This window comes from Neodiprion pinetum, chromosome 3 (assembly GCF_021155775.2).
Source record: "Neodiprion pinetum isolate iyNeoPine1 chromosome 3, iyNeoPine1.2, whole genome shotgun sequence".
Lineage (NCBI taxonomy): Eukaryota > Metazoa > Arthropoda > Insecta > Hymenoptera > Diprionidae > Neodiprion > Neodiprion pinetum.
The window spans coordinates 41,067,215-41,089,103 of NC_060234.1; the positions used below are offsets into that span (position 1 = coordinate 41,067,215).

At 42.4% G+C, this 21,889-nt stretch overlaps 1 protein-coding gene across 15 annotated transcripts in view; it reads left to right on the plus strand.

Annotated features, from left to right (window-relative positions):
- LOC124213914 (protein turtle) overlaps positions 1-21,889 on the plus strand; it is a 171,213-nt gene that overhangs the window by 128,648 nt on the left and 20,676 nt on the right. For 12 of the 15 annotated variants that reach the window (XR_006882025.1, XM_046615685.2, XM_046615690.2 and 9 more), the window contains 3 exons: positions 8,919-9,085; positions 18,895-19,126; positions 20,920-21,195. Coding sequence is in view for 14 of the 15 variants with exons in the window: in XM_046615685.2 (XP_046471641.1) it covers positions 8,919-9,085; positions 18,895-19,126; positions 20,920-21,195 (675 nt within the window). In the remaining variant the exon portion in view is untranslated. The remainder of the gene's footprint in view (positions 1-8,918; positions 9,086-18,894; positions 19,127-20,919; positions 21,196-21,889) is intronic. The other 3 variants (XM_046615692.2, XM_046615694.2, XM_046615695.2) reach the window with 3 other exon arrangements.

The window sequence follows — 21,889 nt, forward strand, 5'->3', positions numbered from 1 at the left end:
CTCTCACTCTCTCTCTCTCTTTGTCTCTCTCTGCACTGCAGGGCCGAGAAGAAAACTTTTGAGGCTAATGCCTGTAATTTATTTACTTTCCAATTATTTCGGCTCGTAAATTTTCCTCGTCCCCGCAGGTGAGCCAGGGACGAATCGGCGCGCCAGCCATTTTTAAAATTCCATTAACCCCCGTCGAGGGGACAGCGGGATTACCACTTTTATGAACTGTTAAACGACGGCGTAAACTCTGGACTTTCGGACCGGTTCGGCACGAGTTTGTCCCGGTATTGACGCGGCCTCGGGCTCCCTCGGGGTCCCTCGGGTATCCTCGGCTCGTTTCGTCCCGGGGACGCGAGTCCTGTCGAACGGAAAGAGACGCGTGGAAAGAACCGGAGATTCGCCCTGCATTCGTCATCGCCTTTCGCCCCGTCAGGCTGGCTTCCGGTTCCCGTAGTCCTCAGGGAGCGACGTGGCGATCGGGACGCGAGCTTCCGCCAGGTGCGGAAACGTTGTTCCCACAGGAAATCGTCGGTTCGTAGGGATGATCATTTAATAGGCGCCCCAGGCGCCAGTGGCAAGCTTGAGCGAAAATGGGTATTCAAATTTTATTCAAATCGGCACCAAAATGAGGCCTCGGGAGAGCCATGTTCGAAATTTGAATCCAACCACGCGGAAGGCGTCTGTTATTTGATCCACTTGCCGGCAGGAGACGCGACGCGTCGGGTCGAACAACCCGGGATAAGTTTCGGGAATCATTGTTGAACAGGGGCGAATGTGCGGAAATCCATTTTTGTTTTTGTCGGTTCTGTCAACGTCATCTGAATCAACCAACCTGCTCGGATCTCTTTTCGCAGTATCAGTTATCACATGGATCATGTGTTGACAGTAGTTCGTAAACACGATTGTATAATTATCGCTTAAATAAAAGTAGACAGCTGCTAGAGAGTCAAAGTTTTATTGCTTCTGTTAGGTAATTTCGGATTCGAATTCTCACACGACTTTTTGGCCCCTTTGGACACATTGAGACACTCCGTTTTGCCTGCCGTGCGGATAGCGGATGTAGAGTGAGACGAGAATTGCAATATCGCAGTTCAAAGGAAATGTATTGGTGGGTACATCGGCCGCTCGGAGTATTAAATATTTCATCTATCCAGTTCAATAAGTTCCGGGACCCCGACAACTGTAATTCTAACGAACTTCTAAAAAGTTGGTGTGTCACGATATATCTCGCAAGCATTGTTGTCGTTTTATTCGTCCTGTGATTGGTCGCTGGGCTATGTACCGTGTTCAGAGCCCCGCTGTCAGTTTGACAGTTGCGTATGTGTACGTGTGTGGTCTACGCTTCCGTCGAAATGACGATATACGAGAATTCTGTTTTAGGAGTCTCGCTATCAGCTTGCCAATCACCTATGCTTCAGTTGAAACAAAGTATAATATACTTAGTGACACATATTATGTGTAATTATTTGCGACACTAATTTGAAATCCGTGCAGTTAATTGCAGAATCCGGAATGGAAATTACAAAAAATTTCAATCGGGTATTGTTACCTTCTCACGCGAATACTTTGAAATGCGTAGAGTGTTTCGTACACAGTGATAAGCAGGAACTAACGATCTAAGAGTTCGCAAATTGGCGCAGTCGTGTGGTCACCAATCCAAAAATGTGTCATCAACGCTGCAGCGCTGAACTTTTGTCTTTTACTGCGAACATAAGCCTTTGGCCTATCCAGCCATTTTTATCACGTATTCCTCCCCTCTCACGATGAAATTCGACATAAGACAAGTTTCTTATGCTTTTAGATTTTCAGAGCTTTCATTTAGGCCCTATATCAATACGATCGATGCACTGACAATGAGAGTTGAAATATACCAGTTCTGACATTTCTAACATTGTAGAAATCGTCTGTTCGATCAAGAAATTTCAACCACTTTTAGGGCTTAAGACTAGATATATGACGTACGCCTGAACTATATACAATATGTCATATTAGGCTAAACCACGGAGTAGTAGGAAAGAGACAATGTTCTGCAATAAAACTTGTCCCCAGTTTTGAGCTAACTTAAGAAGAATTGTCTGAATGCGATATGAGCGCCTCTTATTGAAAAAGCTAAATTTTCGGTATAAAATGTGAAAAAAGAAGGTATCGTAACCTATAAACCTTCGTGCTATAAATATACTCCGTAAATTCGTAAAATAAGCATTTTAAGTGAGTGAAAACTGAGTAATTGCTTTTCCAACCTCAACCGACATTAAATCCGAAGAAAAAGTGACAAACGGCAAATCGTAAGATCATAGAGGGAAGGGGGCAGAGTGCGCGAGAGGCGGTTACATCACACCTTGACAATTTCTGTTACGTTGCCCAAAAAACCGGACCTACTTTTGAGCCGAGCTTGAGTTTTGTCTCCTTCCTACTACTCCGTGGACTAAACACAGCGCTTACGAAGCTTATGGAGGCAACACGAGAGAGAGCGTGTCAATCGCTCGTGCTCTGTCGATAATATCGTAACGCGGTGAATTTCGTAAACAATACGTCTGCAGCTGCGTGACATACGATGTAAATAAAAAAACGCAAAGCATATCAAAGCCAGTGTTGAAAAGTTTGCTAATGTAAGAAATAAATCGATGAATATCGATTATTTTATCTATATAATAATATCGAGGCGTAAAAGCAGCACCGAGTATGGCTTCGCTGTCTCAAACAATGATGCCTTCACTTTTAGGGTTTTAGGAGCGTAGTCGTTAAAACAGTCGGGATGATGAATAAGGAAGAATTTGAACGTGATCTGAAACGAACGTGTGAAAAATTTATAAGTTACATTTTTGCACGAGATAAGAGTTGCCTGTCAGATAATCATAAAAAATTATTCTACTTATTATGAGTCTGACCATCTGGCAATTACTTTGAGGCAATTACTTTGATGTGAGAAAATTTGTATGACGCGGAACAACGTGCTTCGTGGGATACATTTTTATTCCATCAGTCACAAAGTAAGATGCAATGAGTGGGAGAAGAGGTGAGTTTGCTCGGTCGGTAAGGGTAAGAGTACTGCGTTACCTTAACTTTTAGCTTCCACATCTTTCTGGAATCACATTGCTGCCACACTAGGGTCAGGCTGACCCTAAACTTACCCAACTACAAATGATAATAAAACATGAATAAAGAACAAAATAATTCGTACATTGTCACTTTATCATAGTAAACATTCCCACGATACGACTATCTAGTCGCAGTAAAAATGCAAATTCACCTGGAAATAAATTATTAAACTCTGTAGCGAATTTCACCCAAGTTAAAAAGAGAGGAAGAATCGGGTGACAGAAACAGAGGACTTCAAGCGGTTCGCTACGTCATAGGTGCATGTGAAGTGTTCGCCGATATTGATATCAACAATTTTGAAACAGCGTTCCAGCACTCGGTACTCGTTTCAAGCCACCCCGTCAATTCGTCACACTGTCAACCGTTTGAGCTTTTTCGTAAATTACCGAGCTTTCGTCGCCACCTGAGCCACTCTTTCCTCGCCAGCTTGCATTTCTCCCCCTTTTTCCCACATCGTGATTCCGATCGAAGAAAATTTGCCGGTAAATTATTGTAGATCGTTGGAAAAGGGTCGTTTTGAGGATTGACTGATTCCGCGTTCTACGATACCTGCACATTCCACGGTCCAGAAAATACCAAAATTTCAATTCAAATTGGCCCGTTTGACAAAGCAACCGAAGACCACGAGAAGCCACCCCGATCTTTCGTAACGCGGTATACGAAGCAACACTGAAAGCCCGGACAAGCATCGCAGATGTTGTCGTAAAAGAGGGTGAAACACGTTTTTCCACGTTATGTTATGACTGGGGTAAAATTACGAGGAGAAACGTCCTTTCGACGCCCGGTGTTGCGGAGTGAAAATTTCTCCAAGAGTATAATGTCGTAAGTACCGAGTAACGGGGCACACGTAACGACAAAAGACGAGGCGCAAGTTGTGTCATCGTCGCCGTTATAATTTCCGCTGGCAACGGGCCGCGTTGTCTTTGATTGCGGGGTGGCGCCTTTTGTTCCATTGTCATTCGTCTTTGTCCTCATTATTGGCAACTGTGCCATACCGTTGGGCTGCTCGCTTTGGCAGGCCTCGCCCCATGATACAAAACCCATACACATCGGCACACCGCAGCCAGCTTCGCGCCGTTCCCCATTCATTCGACCCGAAGAGCACGAACAACGGTCACAAAGGTGGAGACGCCTCGCTGGTGAACAAGTGTTTTCGTCAAGGCAAAAGCTCGACCGATACTAAAAATTCGCAGAACGTTTAGACACGTTGCCGCTGAAGCAAAGCTTCTCGCACTGAGAGAAATTTTTATTACCTCGTTTTCTGTAATTCCAACAATATTCAAACAGTTTTTTTAACGATACCTGTTTTACCGAATTCTTCTAGTTACTGTAACAAATGAAATTTTTCTCAGTGCGTTTCAAAAAATCAGGCCTGCGTTGTTCTGTAATCCAATCGGAAGTGTCCAACGGCAGGAAACTAGTTTCCGCTCCGTAGTTTCACGATTCGTTATCATTCTCGATGACGTTGAATGTTCTTCTGACGCAGTTGATCGCGAGTGAAGAAGAGGGCGAAAATTTCAATCGGCTTGTACGGATGAATTAGAAAACGATTAGACCCGACGACACGATACCCAGAGGGTGAAATATCGCGTTTCTAATTCCCTCCGGGATCGCAGACGGTTTTTCCCACCGTATCTCGCCGGCTTAACTCGATCCTTCCGTCGCTCTTGACCGGATGACTAATCGCCGTGAGCGCCGGACGGTCAAGTTTAATTTGAAACACCCCGACCCGTCCATCCGCAGGCCCATAAGTGAAAACTGAGCGGCTCTTAGCCGTCTGATCTTCGGACAGTTACACCGATGGAAAGCTCGACACTTTTCGGAGCAGCCGTGTCTGCGAGCTTATCGTCGCCTCGGGATTACCGGCCAACTGCTGCGGCGGCGGCGGCGGCTAGACTCGGATACGGAATGCAAAAACTAACGGCTTCACCGGATCCAACGAATGAATGAAACCCGGCTCTAGTCACGGCGAAAAGCTCCGGCACAGGGTGTCGCTCCGGGAAAGTTGCAGTTAAATTACGTCCGCTAAGGAAAATTACACGGTGACGGCTGCAAGCTCCCATTATCAGGACCAGCCTCGTGCAGCAGGAAAACGCGCCATTCTGCCCGACGACAATCAGCCGTCCAGTCTGCTGCAGCGATTCAGATTTTTCCATCTAATTGCCTTTGTCGACTACGACACGGTAAACTTTTCCCATTCCATTCCATTCCAAAGTCACGGCTTGTTTCTCCGATCTCTTTCTCCGGTGAATCTTATCGTCATACAAAACCGCTCACTTGTCCGTTCGAGCTTCAGTTGAAAGCCGAGTATTTTGTATCCATTTTTCTGTATATTTAGAGAACTTTGAAAACATATTTCTTCACGGTTCTTTTCCAATTTTTGACAGTACACTAATGAGTTTTCAATACTTGAGAGTAGTTGTTGCGATATAATGTAAATTGTTATTGTTAGAAACAAACTGACCGGAAAAAATCGTGAAAATTGTAGAAATGAGAAAGTTATCCTTCTACACACTTACACGTAAAACATAAATTATAAGTTTTCGAGTTTGCTGATCACGAATCTGAAATAGGATTTAAAAAATTCAAGATGGCGGGTCCGATACGAGGGACGAAAATTTCAAATCCGATCGGATTCGGAGAAAAAAAACTCTGTTCGCGGGTTTTTAGAATCGCTGATTACGAATCTGGAACCAGATTTCGAACATTCAGTACGACGAATCCAATCAGCAGCCTCGAAAACCCCTGCGTAGAATTTTTTTACCGTACTTCATGAAATTTGTAATTTTCTTCCACTGTATTGGATCCGCCATCTTGAATTTCCAAAATCAGATTTCAGATTCGTAATCATAGCCCCCAAAACCACAGAATACTAACTTGTTACAAAAGTTGACTCGGCACGAAAATGTCTGTTAACGGATATAATTTCAATTTCTCTCGAAACTCGACAAGATTTGACGATTCTCACGTCGCAACGTCGATACGCCAGCGACGCATTTTTTCTAAAAACGTAATTCAGCGCACTCGAGTCTTCCCGAACAGACGTTAATTGCTTGCGGCGAATTCCAGAGAAAGTATGAAGCTCGGTCCTGGAGGGTGGCGAAGGAATCGGAGAACGTGAAAGGTTTTGGTCGGCTGCCAGACTCTAAAACTGGAGGGGATAATCCGGAGGATACACCAGGGTCAAATTTCGTTTAACACGCAAAGTCACGTTCTCCCAGTTTCCGGACGCGGTGTCGCTCGAAATAACCCGCAGCGTGTGAATTGATCCGGTTGAGATAGGCTGTCCATATTTGCCCCCTCCGAATAAGAAAACGTCGAGCTTACAGGGCGTAAACTTTTTTCTCCGCGTATCCCTGTAATTGGGTTCATACGAACGTCGGTATCAGTCGCGAAACCAACGCGGCCCTCGAAGTAAAATTCCGTCTCGTAAATTTCGGGGATCGGCTGTTTTGCGGAACCCGCTCGCGTGCCGCTCGCTCTCTGTAATCGGGGGCTCGACTGAATCTACGGAACAAAGCTGCGCGCACGAGCTTGCAGTGAGCTTGATACCGCGCTCGGAATTCAATGAAGCAATCGCGGCCTTCCAGCTGTACGGATCCCGGCTCCTGATGGATGAACGCGATCCGTTCACCCGCGGGAAAATCGATCCTGGAGGAAAAATCATCCTCGAGGCGAAGCCCGCCAATAGTGATTACACCTGGCTCCGAAGCTGCACTTCCGGGCATCCCTGCAAAGCTGCAGCATCTAGGATTTCTCAAACTCTCCGCAACGCAGCCCGCAAAGCCTGTAAACGAATCGGCTGCTGCACGTCGAAGAAGCCGCGGAAATTCGTAGCGGGCTTGTATAAAATAACTGGGGAAAACTATTCATCGGATCTCTTTGCAAAGTTGCTTCAATGAAACACGCCGACTATCCTCTGAAGTAGGTACCTACGTAACAATGGCTTCCATTCATCGTTCCTCTTAGCACCGTACTTTCGTACCTGGACGGATAACTCGTGAAATAACTTTGCTACATTATCTTGAAAAATTAACGATGCTTTGCTGGATTTTGGACACGCGCAGTGTGTGCAGACGTTCTATAACGTTTTAATAACTATTGTACGTGGAATAAAGTAGACCGCTAAAGAAAAATACACAGAATAGTTGAAAATAATGTTGAAAAGAAAGATTATTCATTTATTTATAGTTTATACCGACAAACCTTACAATAACAATTATAATAGAGCAGAAGCATAATTCCCCTAATCGGCGCAGGCGAACAAACTTGACCTAATCGTTTAATTTGAACGAGAATGAACAGTACAAAGTTTATACAATGAACATAAAATTCAATTCAAAATTGTCGTAAAGGAAAATAAAGAAGAATGAGTGTGTGTGTGTGTGCTATTATTATTTAATCACGTGATTATTATATTTGTTATTTCAACAGGCATCGTATATTGATTCTCTATCTGTCACCTGATCGGGATTTTATTCATTTCACACTTCACAGAATTTTATTCATATGCGCACACTTCAAATATAATATATGTATAAATTAGGTATATAAATTTTGACTCCACAGAAATACAGTTCGCAATAAATAAGTTAGTAAAGCAGAGTGAAATTTTACTTGAACCAAGTCTTCGTCAAATTTATATATCAAGACATGCAGGCATAGAGGCAAAAGAAATATGCAATTATTTCGCGCATCGAAAATTCAAGATCCGCTTACCGTTGCCGAGTCCCGATAAATTCAATTCACGATCAGTCTTAAATTTTCTCTAACCTGAGCCTAAGCTACACGGAAAGCAGCCAGCTGTTAGGCTAACGTAAATTTCAACACCCCCTTGCGTGTATATAGGTTGTAAGCGTGTATCGAATCGGTTTGCGAAAGCCGCTTGACGCACCGCGTACTTTGTACGTTACGGGTTGAGATTTAATCGAAACCGAAACAGGTGTGAGTGCGAGAGAATAAAACGAATCTCTACACATATATCCTGTACTTTAATGGAAATATTGAATCCCTTATTAAACTGTCAAGGTTGCATTTTCCACTTTTTTCTGACAGTAGTAAGCCCCGGTTCTATCGAGAATTTACAAATAGTAAAATTGAATTGAAAAATGCCTGTTCAAAAACCACACGTAGATTTCATCTGTCGAGAAATTATACACAGTTTTGCTCTACGATAAAAACTCCCTTGTAAGGATTTTACGTCGTTCTTCTACAATCTACGCAATGAAATCAGAAAAAGACACAAAGACGTATATAATTTTGGGAATTTCTATTTTTTTCTTTTATTTATCCACCCTTTCTTAAATTCGTTATTTTATTGTTACAATATAAAAGGGACACTACTCGTCGCAGGTCTAACAAACTTAGCCTGATGGTTAAAAAAAAAAGAAACATATAATAAATAACAAATAACACACATATGTATAAATAAAAAGATAAAACGATGAGTTAGGAGAAAATTGCCCGCGAAATAAAATTGAGACGAGAGAGATTTTTTAGTCAGATGTATAGATATGTATAGAAAACGGTGACGATGTTTAAAAATGAATAAAAAATATCGCGAGTCAAGTCTTTGTATTCTCAGTTAAAATTTCTACCCCGCCAGGATTTACGCTTCAACTCGCTGTTACGACACTTCTTATATTACCGAACTACGTATATTTACTGAACCTTCTCGACCAAAACTCGTCTCTCTCGCTCTCCCTCTCCGTCTCTCCTCCTATTTCCGCACTCTCTAACGAATAACGATTTATACTCAATGTTTGATCGAATCTGTAAATTTGCAGAGACCTTTTTTCACCCTCGTTTCCTTAATTTCATTGTTTTAGGCTTGTGCTACCAGGACGCGGTCCACATAACGGCGATCCTGGGCGAGAGCGTGGTTTTCAACTGCCACGTGGAGTTCCCGGGTGAGCACCCAGTGCCCTACGTCCTCCAGTGGGAGAAGAAGGTAGGCGATACGGTACGATATCGGCCACCACCCTCTGCTCTATCCGTGAGTTTAAGACAAGGGCTCCTGCACCGAAGTCGCGATCCTTCCGCCGACTCGTTGCTCGTCGTTTCAATCCTGCCACGATTCGTCCCTTGTTTCAATTTTTTTTTCATTTAAACTTGACGATTCTATCTTCGCAAAGACATAATAAATTAACAGACTTTTTTGTTCTAAATCACGGCTGAGAATTGTCTAGAATTATCTATATAAAAAGTAATAACTCAATTTCTTGCCTCTCGTTTTCCAAGGATCAGACATGTTCAGTTTATTTTTATCGAATATCTGAATCGTTGGGAGGTAATAACTGCGAGAGAAGAGGAAATAACGATTGCCTATGTCGGAAGGATTGATCCGAGTCTTTGACAGTGCGGAGCAGGACTTTGGCAGGACCCTTGGACCGAATAACGTTGTTGCAAAATGCTACCGTTAATGATTGTATTCTGCTTTGGATAATTTTTGGCTGAAACTTTCATTTGCTGGCGGACAAGACACGCCGTATATAATATTAATGATAATTGTTGTTCGTATATACAGTATATAATATATATATATATATATATACATTAGCTTATTTTGATCCATCCGGACTGGAGAGAGCAGAGTCTGAATTCGCATAATGCAAATTGCACACTTTTTACGTAGATTAATTATTAATATCATGATGCATTATAGGCTTAAAAATCATTCGCACACACGCGTATATTTATTATATAAGTAACGTTTAACATTGTACACAATTATTTATATCGGTAAAATTAACAACGGCAATAATTGTTAACCGATCCAACTCACGGCTCCGCAAATTTCACATTACTTTGCCACTATGAATTGGTCCGTTCTTTAGATTTGTGCACTTTGTTTATTTTTTTCTTTTTTATTCTTATCTGTTCACCGTGTACAACCAAGAATTAGATTCTACGAATCTACCTTGTCTCTGACTCTCTAACCTGATTTTTCAAAACCTAGCATGCCTGTCCGTTATTGAGCTCTTAATGTTATATACAGCTATTCGAATGCAACCATATTACACGGTAGATTTTAGGCGAATGAAAATCGCCCGCATGCTTTTCACCGTGAAATTTTTTTTTCTTTTTTTCTGCAAATGTGCAAAACTTTTCACATTCTTTAGAAAAATATTCTCATGTCGCAGAACATAATTTGCAACTGCGTAGATACATTCTTGTCTTTCCCTGTGAAAACGTATCTTTGTAAATATTTCTGTGTTTTATTTTTTTCAAAATCATTTCATTTGGCGTAACATTTTTATCACTATTGGAGAATGTTTGATTCTCATTTTCAATAAATTACTTTCAATTTCATCCATCGGTATAGTGATGTGTCAGGAATTCGTACCTTGTGCCACTCAATTTTCCACAGTCAAAAAAAATTCAGAAAATTCACACAGCATTTCTATTAGATAAAAAAAAAATTCAAAAGAACTGCAAGAATAATCCACGGAAAAAAATTGACGCTGTATCAAATAGTCAATTGCTTTTCGTTCCATCTTTTATTTTTGTTCGACGGTGAAAGTTAGTGTAAATACACCGAACGCGTGAATTTCGGTTCCTGTTATCGATTTACGATAATAGAAATGAAAAAAAAAAAAAAAAATGATAGTCATCGATGGTGCGCTGTGTGATTCCGAGAATATACATTTTCGTCCTGAATTTGCGGGCGCATAATTAAAAATAAGGGGAGTAAGTGGGAGGCGGGGGAGGGGGGGGGGGGGCAATTTTTTTTACGGGCTCGAGGGCGACATTAAAAGCCATATTTTTTTTTTAGTTTTCGTATTATTTTTTGAATCTGTCATTTTTTTTTTTTTTTTCACTCTTTCGACCAACAAACTTGGAATTTATTTTCCAATGGCGAATCTTTCGCGTATAACGAGAGAGAAAAAAAGAAAAAGAATGCATGAAAACGTGGAATGCATTTGTTGCTAGTTTTCCTTTTATTTGCCTCTCGGCAGCGTAAAACTCCCAGAGACCGACCGTCGGGCATTCCTGATTAGATTACCCTGTCGACGCTCGCAGCGAACGCTTTTTCATACACCTACACATTGCACTCGGTACGGGAATGAAGAGGCCCGAATTACCGGCAACGAGAGGCCTCGAAATACGAGAAAAAATTAGGAAACGTATTCCACTGATCAGGTTTCTGGAACGCCGACTAATTCCGCTGCACTTCGCACCCAGCGAGAAAAGCATCTGACTCGAAAATTGAATTTCTTGTAGCGCGCTTCGGACTCGGGTAGAAAATAGATTTTGCAGCAGCGTATCGCGGGGATTTCTAAATCTTCAATTGATATTCAGGTTCAAAGATATCTTCAGCCTCGCGTAATAAGCGATAAAGTCCTGAGAATTTCTCAGCTGCATCATGCATCGACAGAAAATTATGGATCAGCAATTTTATGACCGATGGTGATGTAACTTGGTTTACGAGTTTCGTAAATTTTTAACGCTTCCCGCAGTTTCGTAAATATATCACGACTAGAGTGTAAAAATCGCTCGAGCTGTAGCAGTTTTCTTTGAAATCTTTACGCCGAGCTTCGGTACTCTCAGTTCTTTATTCTTTACTCGCTAACGCGACGATCTATAAGTGAAATTAGCGCTGCGCGAAAAAGAGATTTCAACTTTCGTAGACGATTCTCGAGTGAACCTATTTGAAAGCAATTTTTCTTGATCAGAAGACTCGATTGAGTATCGCGGAAATTTTTTTTCAATGAAAAGATCGAGTTTATCCACAAATTCGCAGCAAGTGACGCGAATAAAGTAGCTCGTAGTAGCGGAATGATATCCTTACTCGAAAGAAAATCATAAATTTTTGTCGACCAGCCGAACGAAGAGAGGGAAAAATTGTTTTCGTCATCTGTAATTGTGGTGAAAAAATACTAAACGCGTGTAAGGAGCACTTGGTTTATCCAAACAACGAAACTTCCGCTTCGCGCAATTTCAAATTACTCTCATATACACGCTTGTTTGCGAGCAGTTAAACCGAATATACCGGGCAAAGCCCGGTTTCTAGGTATGCGTCGTACCCAAGGGGTTGCTCGGCTAAAATCAATAGGTGCGGGGTACATATTTTCTAGAACGACGGTGAAACCGAGGCCTGAATACAGGATTGGAGAGCGCGTGAGAGAGAGAGAGAGAGCGAGAGAGAGAGAGAGAGAGAGAGAGAGAGTTTCGCACGTATACGCAGAGACCAGCTTCGTAAACATCTTACAGACATTGCAATGTTTACTCTCCACCAGCATCGAGCAAACATTCCGGACCCGGATTTCCGTTTGGCAATTTATAAGTCGCGTACTCCTTATCAAATCCCATCGACACCAAAATTTACCTATGCAAAATGCGACCGTAAAATTCACCTCCTTTTTGTGTATTCCCAAACAGGTTTTCGCCCCCCAAAAAAAGGTAAACTGCAGAAAATTGACAAACGAGTGAATAAATATCGTACAAAATCAATGAACGAAGTACGTATTAGGCTTGTTTTTTAAACCGTCTGTACGCGTTCGGATATTGGTATAAAAATAATGGCAAACCGCGTTTATTATCTGCCTCTAGACATTGGCGAACGTGAATTCGATTAACAGAATTGTCTTGCAACGAGGAGATGAACAAACATGTACGATAAGCCCGGAAGCTTATCGCTGTTCCAGAATTATAACGAGAGAGACATACAGAAAGAGAGAGAGAGAGAGAGAGAGAGAGTGAGTGAAAGTGGGGGTGGGGGGATGGCGTTTGGTTAAACATTTTAATTAAGTAAGCTGCGAACGCGTTTCGCATTATTTCGGTCGCGTGTGCGAGCTTACAGCTGGCAGGTAGACAGGCGCGTAACTATTTTTGAAATTACAAAATTACATCCGGCTAAATAAATTGCGAAACAATTAATATGGAAATGGAAGAGGTCGGGGGTGGCACGTCTGCAGTACCGGTAACAATTTCATATACTTGAAAACAGCCGACGTCGCGTAGGTGTTCGCCCGATGTTACACCCACCCTGCGTCGAAAGCTTTCCTTCCTTTCTCCCATTCTCTCTCCCTCTCTCTCTCTCTCTCTCCCGCGAGGAAGTTTCTCACGAACGAGAGAACGCCCTGGTGGCCGCGTCATTTCGTCACCCTCGAAACTCTCACCCCCCGCTGACGATGTACGCCGCGAGGTTTGCATCGCGGCATGGCAGGGAAAACGCGATAAATGGAAAAGCTCCCGTACATTCTTCATTCGGGAAAACAATGGCCGTACCAGCCTTCGTCGTCCTCCGGGTGAAATTGTCCCTGAAAATAAAAAGGCGGCAAGAAATACCGTGAATAAAATAAAAGTAAAGGCCGATAAACGTCTGGCCAATAAATTGATGACGCATTGGAAAAAAAAAAAAAAAATTATTCACGGCTGTTCAACTTGAGCATTTTCAAGCTTTCGAGAGACGATCATGCCTATCATTCGGATCGTCGATTTACGACCCGAGTATTTTGCAACGAACGTTTAACACACGATCGATGAGGCGAAGTCAATTAGCGAAATTTTAAATACCAAAATTTATAGATTTACGCGTATCGAAAATCCGCGTTTTTGTGGATATTTTTTCTTTCTTTGCCTCCGATGGAGAGAGTAGAAATTTATGCATTACACTTTCGTGTTTTCTTACACCATGTACATGTTACTCCTATGATATACAGTTACCGCGGAATGTCGGGGTGTAAATAACTCGCTTCCACTGTTTCTGGCATGTATACGCCTGCGATATTACGGCTGGCTGGATAAAAGTAAAAAATACTGTTTGCACTCACGCATACGAGGAAGGAATGAAAATTGAAAAATTCTTCCAGACATTGGCGAAAAGTCTCGATACCGATGAACAACGAATATTGCAGAAGAATATTAACAACCTCTCGTTATCGGTCATAGATTAATCTTTAACGAGTGTTCTTGCAAAAAATTCTACACGGTTCATTTTTTCTCTTCACATCCAAAGATGTAGACACAGCTTTAATCAAATTCAACTCTCCCAGCTTTAATCGGTAAAATTGCACTCCGGAATCTTTGCCTTTCAACTTATTTTTCTGTCAACAATTTCCTACCGGATAACTGGTGATAAAATTTCAACCGCAAGTCGCGAGGTTACAAATCTTCCTTGATTCGCCCGGTTTGCTTTCTCCTCTTCTTCTAGCATTGAAAAAGTACTTCGAGTGTGAAATTCTTACAAAGCTGATAAAATTCTTGAATACCCGTAATTCAAATCGATCACACCTGAAACAGCCGCAGCTACGATTCCTCGCAATATTCGCATCACCAGCTCTCTCGATCGATTTATCATACGCCTGGTCCGGGAAATAATTTACCCCCCGAGAATTTTCAGGGGTGGGTTTAGCTTATTATCGAGTCGGCTGACGAAAAGAATCGTGTTACGGTGCGGTATTTTCGAGGGGTTGCGTGGATCGAAAAGGGTGAGAATCCGCATCGCGGATCGTCGAAAAAGGCGCGATCGTCGAATGGATGACCCACTCGATTTCCGGAGAGGCTTTCAGCCCGAGGTGCAAGTGCAGCGGAAGCGGATCAAGCCTCCGGCTTAGCGCTGCGACACAATGCAGATTCTTCCAACGAGACCCGATTATGAGAACCTCTGCGCGAACATATCGATTTACAGTTTGCCGGTTAACCCGTGCCGGCTCCTCTAGTTGGCTTAAAAATAGGGCAAACCCAACCCCGCCACACACGTGCAAGACTCGAGTCACACACGCCTGGAGTCGAATTCCGCTGCAGCAGAGAGAAAAACCAGTTTCACCCGTGATTAGAAAATTAATGAAAGTGAAAAAAAATAATCATTCTGAATCTCTCCGAAAGTACAGACTTTTAGATAAATACATCAGACATCGAGTAATGATGAAAATGGGTAGAAATTAAGACGTGACGAAACGTTTTACGGGTCAAAACGTACAATTTGAGATAATAATGTTGAAATAATTGAAACAGCAATCTATCGGCTCGAATTTTTTTTGCTTTCATCTTTTAGAAGCTAAAGAAACCGCATCGTTCGACTTCTTTTTACCGAAATATACGTAAATACAGTTTGTACGATCGTTCAATGATAAATAGATCATTTTACTCCGAAAAAAATTCTTTAAAAATCGTCTTAGACGGATTTTTTCTTCAGTTTGTCTATTGGTACAAGTAATCCGACGTACTGAATTCTTACAACTTAAGGATGACGAACATTACGATTCGTCAATGACACGTTATTAATCTTACTCAAAATCGAAGCCGGCCAATCGTTTTTGAGAACTCGTTTACGAATAAAACGAGTTATTGCCTTTCAGAATCAGATAATCGGTATACAAATATTTTGACGTCAAAGAAATTGTAGAAAATAAGTGTGATTCTCCTATGTTGTCAATTTCATTAAGTATTCAGAATTGAAAATCTATGTTTTCAAATTCGTATCCGCATCATGGTGACTTTTCTGGTTATAGACTAGATTGCTTGCACAATGGCTCTTACTTTATCAAAATCTTCGTCTTATCACTTTACCGACGATGAATCGTTTCGAGAATGAAATTCAAGCGTACACGGAATGGAATTAAAGCCGCCCAATACAAACTGTAACAATTATAACGGTTGCAAAAAATCTCCGCCGGTGGTTTAATGATTCGTATTTTCACAGTGTCGAGCAATTAGGCTTTTTTGTACCCAACTTTTCGACCTTCCTCGGTTTCCAGGGTCTCGCCCTCAACCTCGACGTTGCTCGTTATTTTCCCTAATTGGCGGGAAAATTTCACGATACAACGCGTATCGATGTATTATATACGTAGAGGGGAAATTCGAAGTCCAATTGAGTCCTCCGCGAGTAAAGAATAATTAGTCGACGCTGTTCTCGCGTGAAACTCTACGTATAATGAGTGATAATCAGAGGAGAATGTAACGACCGGAACAAACTCGACGAAATGTTCGTCGTTCTTTTTCCCGACGATTTTTTTCCCGGAAAAGTCGCGGATACACGAAAAGTTGATTTTTTACTCTCAGGGGGATCGACGCGATCGATTTACCGACATTCCTCCTTACCGCGTATCGAATAACTTGTATTCCGACGGTGATAATTATTCCACCGAGGGTGAGAGTGACGGTCGTGAAATTTAATTCGATATAACTCGGTGCGAATGGGTGCCGCTCGAACTTCAATGAAATTAACAAAATTTCAACTGGAATTACCTTCAATTCGCGTACCATTAATTCCAAAGCTCTTGACTGTAGCACGTCGGTCATGAACCGCATTACCGATGCGCGGGATGAGTATTTCTCCAATTTCAACGGAGAGGCGTTTGTGTAAGCAACAAACAACCCCGGCAAATTATTCACAATAATCTGTACGCACCTGCAGGCTAATTACGCATAATCAACTTCGTTAAAATCAAACAAGCAATCGAGAAAAAACAAATAATGTTTAAAATGCTTCCAAGCTTCGTTTCGTGAAGGCTGCGTTGAAATTCCGATTTCGAAAAGTTCCGAAGCGCCGAGTTCTGAATTTATTGGCGGTGAAACTTGAAGTTTCAGTTCTGGGATTTCAGGCTTGGTGAATTTTTACCACTTTGATATTTGCTTTGGATTTTCGATATTTTTACGTTCGGAATTCTGGTCATTCGGATTTTCAGTTTTTCCGATTTTTTACACCCACTGGTGTGTAAACTACGCTGTGTGAGTGTATTTCGGTTTTCGAAACTATGCTCTAAAATCTTGTACTTCGGAACTTTGAGTCGCCGTCGGGTTTCCGACTATTCGAAACTTTGTTATTTCTCCAAAGTTCGATTTCTTTCCTTCAATTTTCGCCACCAAATAATTCGGAATTAGGCGCTTTCGGAGCTTTTCAAATTCGGAACTTCAACACCGCGCCGTTTCACGATTCAGCACATAAATGTACGCCCGCAAGTTTCGAGCTGAAGAAAATTAAAATCGTCCCCGAAAAAAAAAAAAAAAAAAATGGAGAACGCGCGGAACGGAATTAGCGTTGAATTTGGACGCGCCGAACCGGAGAACAAGCCAACTGACCTATTTCCGGTGAATAATTCCGCTGCAGTGACTCGGTACAGCATATAATGCGAGTAGGTAGACCGCAAGGGTGCGGCGTGCACTTGAAAGAGAATATCGCATTGCCGTCAGGATCTCGCAGCGGGAGGAAGCTCTGAAAGTATGCTGAAATAGAGCGAGAGGGAGGGAGGGAGAGGCGAGTCGAAAAATGTAAGAGGCGAATAATAGAGTCCGGAATTGAAGCATGTTGCCACCCTTCGCCATGGTAATTTACTTGAGTTTCGTGCATGCGTGAGAACGGTACCAGCCACATCTTGTGTAATAATATAATAGTTGCTTTCGATGCCAGTCTTCTATGTATATCCCTTTTTCTCTCTTAAAATTTAACGGGCCATGCAATTGAAGCCCAGAGAAATATGAGGATGAAATTAATACGAAAAGAGATCTGGATCCTAGAAAGTATAAAACTGAAAGATTCGCCAAGTTTCACTATTCTCACGATTTTACAGAGCCGGGCAACGTTTTTTTCCTCATCTTCTTTCTCGTTATTTCCCGGGATGATGAATTCACAACGTGAACACCGTAAAGAACCGTAGAGAGTATAGAAGAGAGAATTTATATTCCTTTCTTGCTTGTGTAATTGAAAAATAATTAGCACTCGTGGCTCTGACGCGTTCTCAACCGTCCTTCCTGACCCGATCCATTCTATTTCACAGGCGAAAGTATGTTTGTAATATACATACTCTATAATAATACCGAGGGAAAAATTTCAGAGATGTTTTTCAAACTGTGCAGTTACCGTGCCAGGAATAAATTACAGAATGGCGGCGCGTTCGGTGTTTGTTGAGAAAATAAGTGTACTTGTACCAACCGTTTTCAGGAAGGGGAAAGAACAAAAACAAAAAATTTATCGCAAAAATCGGTAATTTTATCGAATTATAGATAAAGAAATATGGAACAATCAATCAAGCGTATTTCCTACAGCTATGCATAGCAATGAATTATTGTGGCAAACGCATAATCTCGATTCGTGAATAACAATCGCGCTCTGTTCATTGCTGACGGGAAACAAATCGCACCGTCGACTTTCCAATCAATACCTGTTTCAGCGAACTTTGTAGACACATTATTATGCACAATATTGTACAGGTAAATAGAACGCTGGATGTTTTCTTTGCACGTTGCATAATAATTTAACGAATGCAATAAGAAAAGCGGGAAATTACTGTTTACCCGATCATTTATTCACTCGTATAGATCTGCATGTATCAATTTATACCCGCATTGTATCGTTGCCAGGCACGCAAACGGACGATTGTCGCATATTGTTTATTACCGTTCATCGATCTTGGAGTTATATTTTTGCCGTCGAGACGTATGATTCGAAGGTTGCTGCATCTGCACGATTACGCTTCGTACGACAGTGGAAAAAGAATAGAATTAAAAAAAAAAAAATTGATCACGCTTAGTTTACCCGTGAAATTCGTCAGTTATTACACGCAGCTAGCTGAATCTATATCAAACTCATTGAATCATTTAATGTTGTTGTTATTGTCATTATATGTGTATACCGTAGGTTAATTAATTTCACTGTAAATTTTGGCCAACTTTCGAGCCACGAAAAACGCCAGAAATAATTGCCAATCTTCCGAGGCCGTGCAGCTTATCGTTGATAAATAAGAGCGAAAAGCGTAAAACGAAAATGAAAATTGCGAGGGCAATAATTGCGGCGGATGGTGGCTCGAATGTTGACGCAGAAAGGGGCACTTCGTTTATGTTGCGCGTTGGTGTTGGTGCAAGGGGCAGGGAATACCGATTTACATATGGTACGAGTCGTACCCAACCCACAGCGGCGAGGGATACGAGGGTCGCGTGTCGAGGGTCGGTCCCAATTCACCCTACGGAGTGGCCAGCCTCAACCTGACCAACATTCAAGAGAGCGATCAGGGCTGGTACGAATGCAAGGTCGTCTTCCTGAACCGATCGCCGAACAGTCAGAAGAACGGGACCTGGTTCCACCTCGACGTACACGGTGAGTTTTCACACTCTACGTACATCTAATAGACCAAGGACAACCTTTCCTTCGAAAGCTTTCGAGGTAGAGACGGAATTCACCGTGAAGCTTCAAGTCGGAGGGCCCTTCGGTAGACCGACAGCACGTGAAGTACGTAGTAGTAGTTGAAAAGTTCGCGTGTAAGATTCATTGGGAAGTGGTTGTATGAGTCGCTTGATGCAGGTGAATAGATGAATTTCGAGTGATACTTTGCATCGGTAAACAAGGAAGGCAACTGTTCAACGGAATTGAATTAGGTTTGGCGAGCGTTTGGAGATTTCGTTTCGCGTATGACGAGCACGTTAAGGGAGAGAGTCTGGAGGGAGGAGAGAGGAAAATAAAATGCGAAAGCTTGTTGCCAGGCAAGGAGTATAAGGTGTGATAGTATGTACGTGTAGAGTGAGAGGCGTCGAGTGGCTGAGGAAGAATTGAGAAAGAGAAACATTTTGATAGCCGTTATAACGCACTCAAAGAATTCAAAGGGAGTAACTGGCGGACGTTGACGCGGAAGGGAAAAAGAGAGGAAGGAAGAGAGAGAGGGAGAAAGAAAAGAAGAAGAAAAAGCGGGACCAGAAAGTACTTAAAGCCTTTTGTCCCTCAAAAAGTCGTAAAGTTTTCCCTCGGCTGTCCCGCGACTAACGGTTATAAATGCTTCCGGGTCTGCACTGCAAAAGCGGCGAAACCACGCGTCTGAAACGAAAAAGGCGTCGCGACGCCCGCCGCATCGACAACGGACAATCAAACCAATCGCTTTTTCACCTACCGCACCTTTGTTCTACTATTCGCGTCTTTATTCCGGACTCGTTTTTTTTTTTTTTTTTCTTCACGTTTCTCGTTGTCTCCTCGTCCTTTTTATCCTGACTCCTTATCTCCTTCTTACCCCCCTTTTTAACACAAAACGGAACCGAACCTCCTCGAAGTCCCGGATTATATTATAGGTATGAGACACGGACGCGAATCAGACCTTTATCATCCGCTAAGGAGAATTTAATGATTATTGATGAAGCGTTGATCGTTCAAACAGTCCGTCCGTATTCTTTCTATACTTATTCTCCTCCCTTATACGTGTTTCTCCCTGTTCACAATCGTGCAGTCAACCCCGTTCAAATACGCCAAATTTACTCCCCTTCATTGGTTTTTATTTCCAACGGGTATCCGATTCAAGGGAACCAATTCGTCGTTATTTCGCAAAACTTTGTTTACGAAATATCCTTCTCTCTCTCTCTCTCTCTCTTCAGATGTGCGGTTTTCAAAGTTCAGACATTGCCGCGAATGATTATTGATTCCTTCGGCAAAATATCTTCGTAATAAAAGTTTTCTCCGGCTGTATATCGTAATGTTGAAATAAACGAGAGGTAAAATGAGGGGGGAAAAAAAGAAATTGTTAGGGACATGAGGGATGATCGATTCAACTGCGAGGTGGGTAGATCATTACGAAATTTTTACAGCTGTTACGTTCCAGTTTTTATTACAAAGAGTTGCTCTCGAATAGGGAGGTAGAGAAGATGAAAGCACGAGTATTAGGTATATAACGACGTCTGGCAAAAACCGGCCATAATTTATGAGCAACCTAATTTCAAGTTTCGTTCTTCAATTTTTTTATTTTTTTTATTTATTTTTTTTTTCTTCTTCATCTCCTTTTTGTGGGTTTGTGTTTTTTCCTTGATTTTCCGCCTCATTCTTTTGCCCAAAGAAGTATAATAATAAGAGGAAGAGGGGCAGAGAGGCGAGGAGAAAATCTAATTGTTTTCTTTTTTCCCCGGCACGAAAAGCTCCTCCGCGATTCAGCATCACCCCCGAGGACGTAATTTACGTAAATCTTGGGGATGCGATAATCCTGAATTGTCAGGCCGAAGGCACTCCGACGCCGGAAATCTTCTGGTACAAGGATGCGAACCCTGTTGAACCCTCGGGCACGATCGGAATCTTCAACGACGGTACGGAGCTGAGGATCGCGACGATACGCGCCGAAGAGATCGGCGATTACACCTGCATAGCGCGGAACGGCGAGGGACAGATCAGTCACACAGCGCGAGTAATCATCGCTGGTAAGTCCGACTCCAATCTCGACTCCATTTTTCTTTCACTCCTCCCTAAGCCAGTTTCTCCACTTTGTTGCCGATCGAAAACACCGCAAATGTGACGACTCGCGAGCTCTGCATACAAAGAATCGTGGAGTTTTGTCCACAGTGTTTGGTAACCGGCTCGAGGATCGAAGCGGATGAATAGGACAGGTAAACAAAGTGGTTACCTCTGCAATGCACTCTCGACCAACCGAACCACTTGCGTGAATCTGCCTCGAATGCTCGTGCAAGCAAGTTGTGCAGAGGGTGAAATGATTCAGTGCAGAGTATCTTGAGTTATTCAATGATTCCAACCCCTTTTCACACCTAAACGAAGAAAACATCTCACAGACTACTTCCAACACACCGGTTACACTTTCCGATGAAGCTTTTACAAGGAGTCGATTTTCCTGCCCACCAAGCTTCGGAAGAATCATTCCAGAGATCAACTGTACTTGTTAATATACGTTGTTACAGCATGCAAGGTAGATGAGAACTAAAGTGGAGCGCTGAAATCCGCGAGGGTGCAGGTCAAGTAAGGAATCCCGGTAATCTGGTGGATAAGAGAAGCGGGAACGCGGGTATTCTCTTGTCATATGAAAGAACTTTTCGCGTAACACGCGGTCCTTGTTCCCAGAGCTTAAGGTGGCCTTCATGCTCGTCTTTTGGAAACGGAAGA